The sequence below is a fragment of the Calidris pugnax genome, unplaced genomic scaffold (genome assembly GCF_001431845.1).
Source record: "Calidris pugnax isolate Ruff unplaced genomic scaffold, ASM143184v1 scaffold646, whole genome shotgun sequence".
NCBI lineage: Eukaryota > Metazoa > Chordata > Aves > Charadriiformes > Scolopacidae > Calidris > Calidris pugnax.
The window spans coordinates 21,140-22,128 of record NW_015091333.1 but is presented as its reverse complement, the minus strand read 5'-3'; the positions used below and the strand labels follow the sequence as shown (position 1 = coordinate 22,128).

The 989-nt window shown below is 61.4% G+C and overlaps 1 protein-coding gene across 1 annotated transcript in view; it reads right to left on the bottom strand.

The window, feature by feature from the left end:
- LOC106899244 (voltage-dependent L-type calcium channel subunit alpha-1F-like) overlaps nt 1–989 on the bottom strand; it is a gene marked incomplete at its 5' end in the record, with an annotated part of 18,326 nt that overhangs the window by 7,776 nt on the left and 9,561 nt on the right. Inside the window, 2 exon segments of the mRNA XM_014960989.1 lie at nt 98–218; nt 745–952. Of these exon segments, the coding sequence (XP_014816475.1) occupies nt 98–218; nt 745–952 (329 nt within the window).

Below are 989 nucleotides of genomic sequence, written 5' to 3'. Positions count from 1 at the left end.
ACCAGCCCCCCCAGTTACCCCGTTCCCAGTCCTTCCCAGTGCCCCCCCACCAGCCCCGCTCCCAGTGTCTCCCAGTGCTCCCAGTTTGGGGTCTCACAGTTCCCGCAGATGAAGAGGATGACGAAGTAGACGCAGACCAGCATCCCCGGGAAGACAGGGCCGCCATAGGCCATGATCCCATCATACATCACCGCGTTCCAGTCCTCCCCAGTCAAGATCTAGGGGGGGGGCGAGGGGGGGTTCCCCAAACACAGCAGTCACCCCAAAACTTCAGTGTGTTGTCCCCCCCCCAGTACACCCCTCCCAGTGCTTCCAGTACATCGCTGCTGCCTCCCAGTTCTCCTCCTTCAGGACCCAGCATGTGGAGGGGATGTGATTTGGAGCAGGAGGGGGGGAGCTCGTGAGTTTCAGGGACCCCCATTAGTTTTGGGGTGTCCCTCTGGGTTTTGGTGTCCCCCACAGGTTTTGGGGTCTCCCAGGGGTTTTGGGGAACCCCACAGGTTTCAGGGTCTCCCCATGGGTTCCAGAGTCTCCCCCCAAGTTTTGGGGTCTAGGATTCTAGGGCTCCCCCCAACCAGCTCCTGGGGTCCTCCAGAGCCTTCAAGGTCGCCCACAGCCTTCTGGGTCTCCCATGGGTTCCAGTGTCTCCCTCTGGGCTTGAGGGTCCCCTACAGGTCTCAGGGTCCTCCCATGGGTTTCAGGGTCGCCTACAGGTTTTGGGTACCCCACTAGGTTTTGGGGTACCTGGAAGACGGTGAGCAGGGCCTGCGGGAAGGTGTCAAAGGTGCTGCGCTTGGTCTGGGTCTCGTCGAAGCTGAACTTGCCCCCGAAGAGCTGCATCCCCAGGAGGGCGAAGATGATGATGAAGAGGAAGAGGAGGAGTAGGAGGGAGGCGATGGACTTCATGGAGTTCAGCAGGGACCCCACCAGGTTGCTCAGCGACGCCCAGTGCCTGCGGGGGACTGGGGTCACTGGGAGCACTGGGAAGG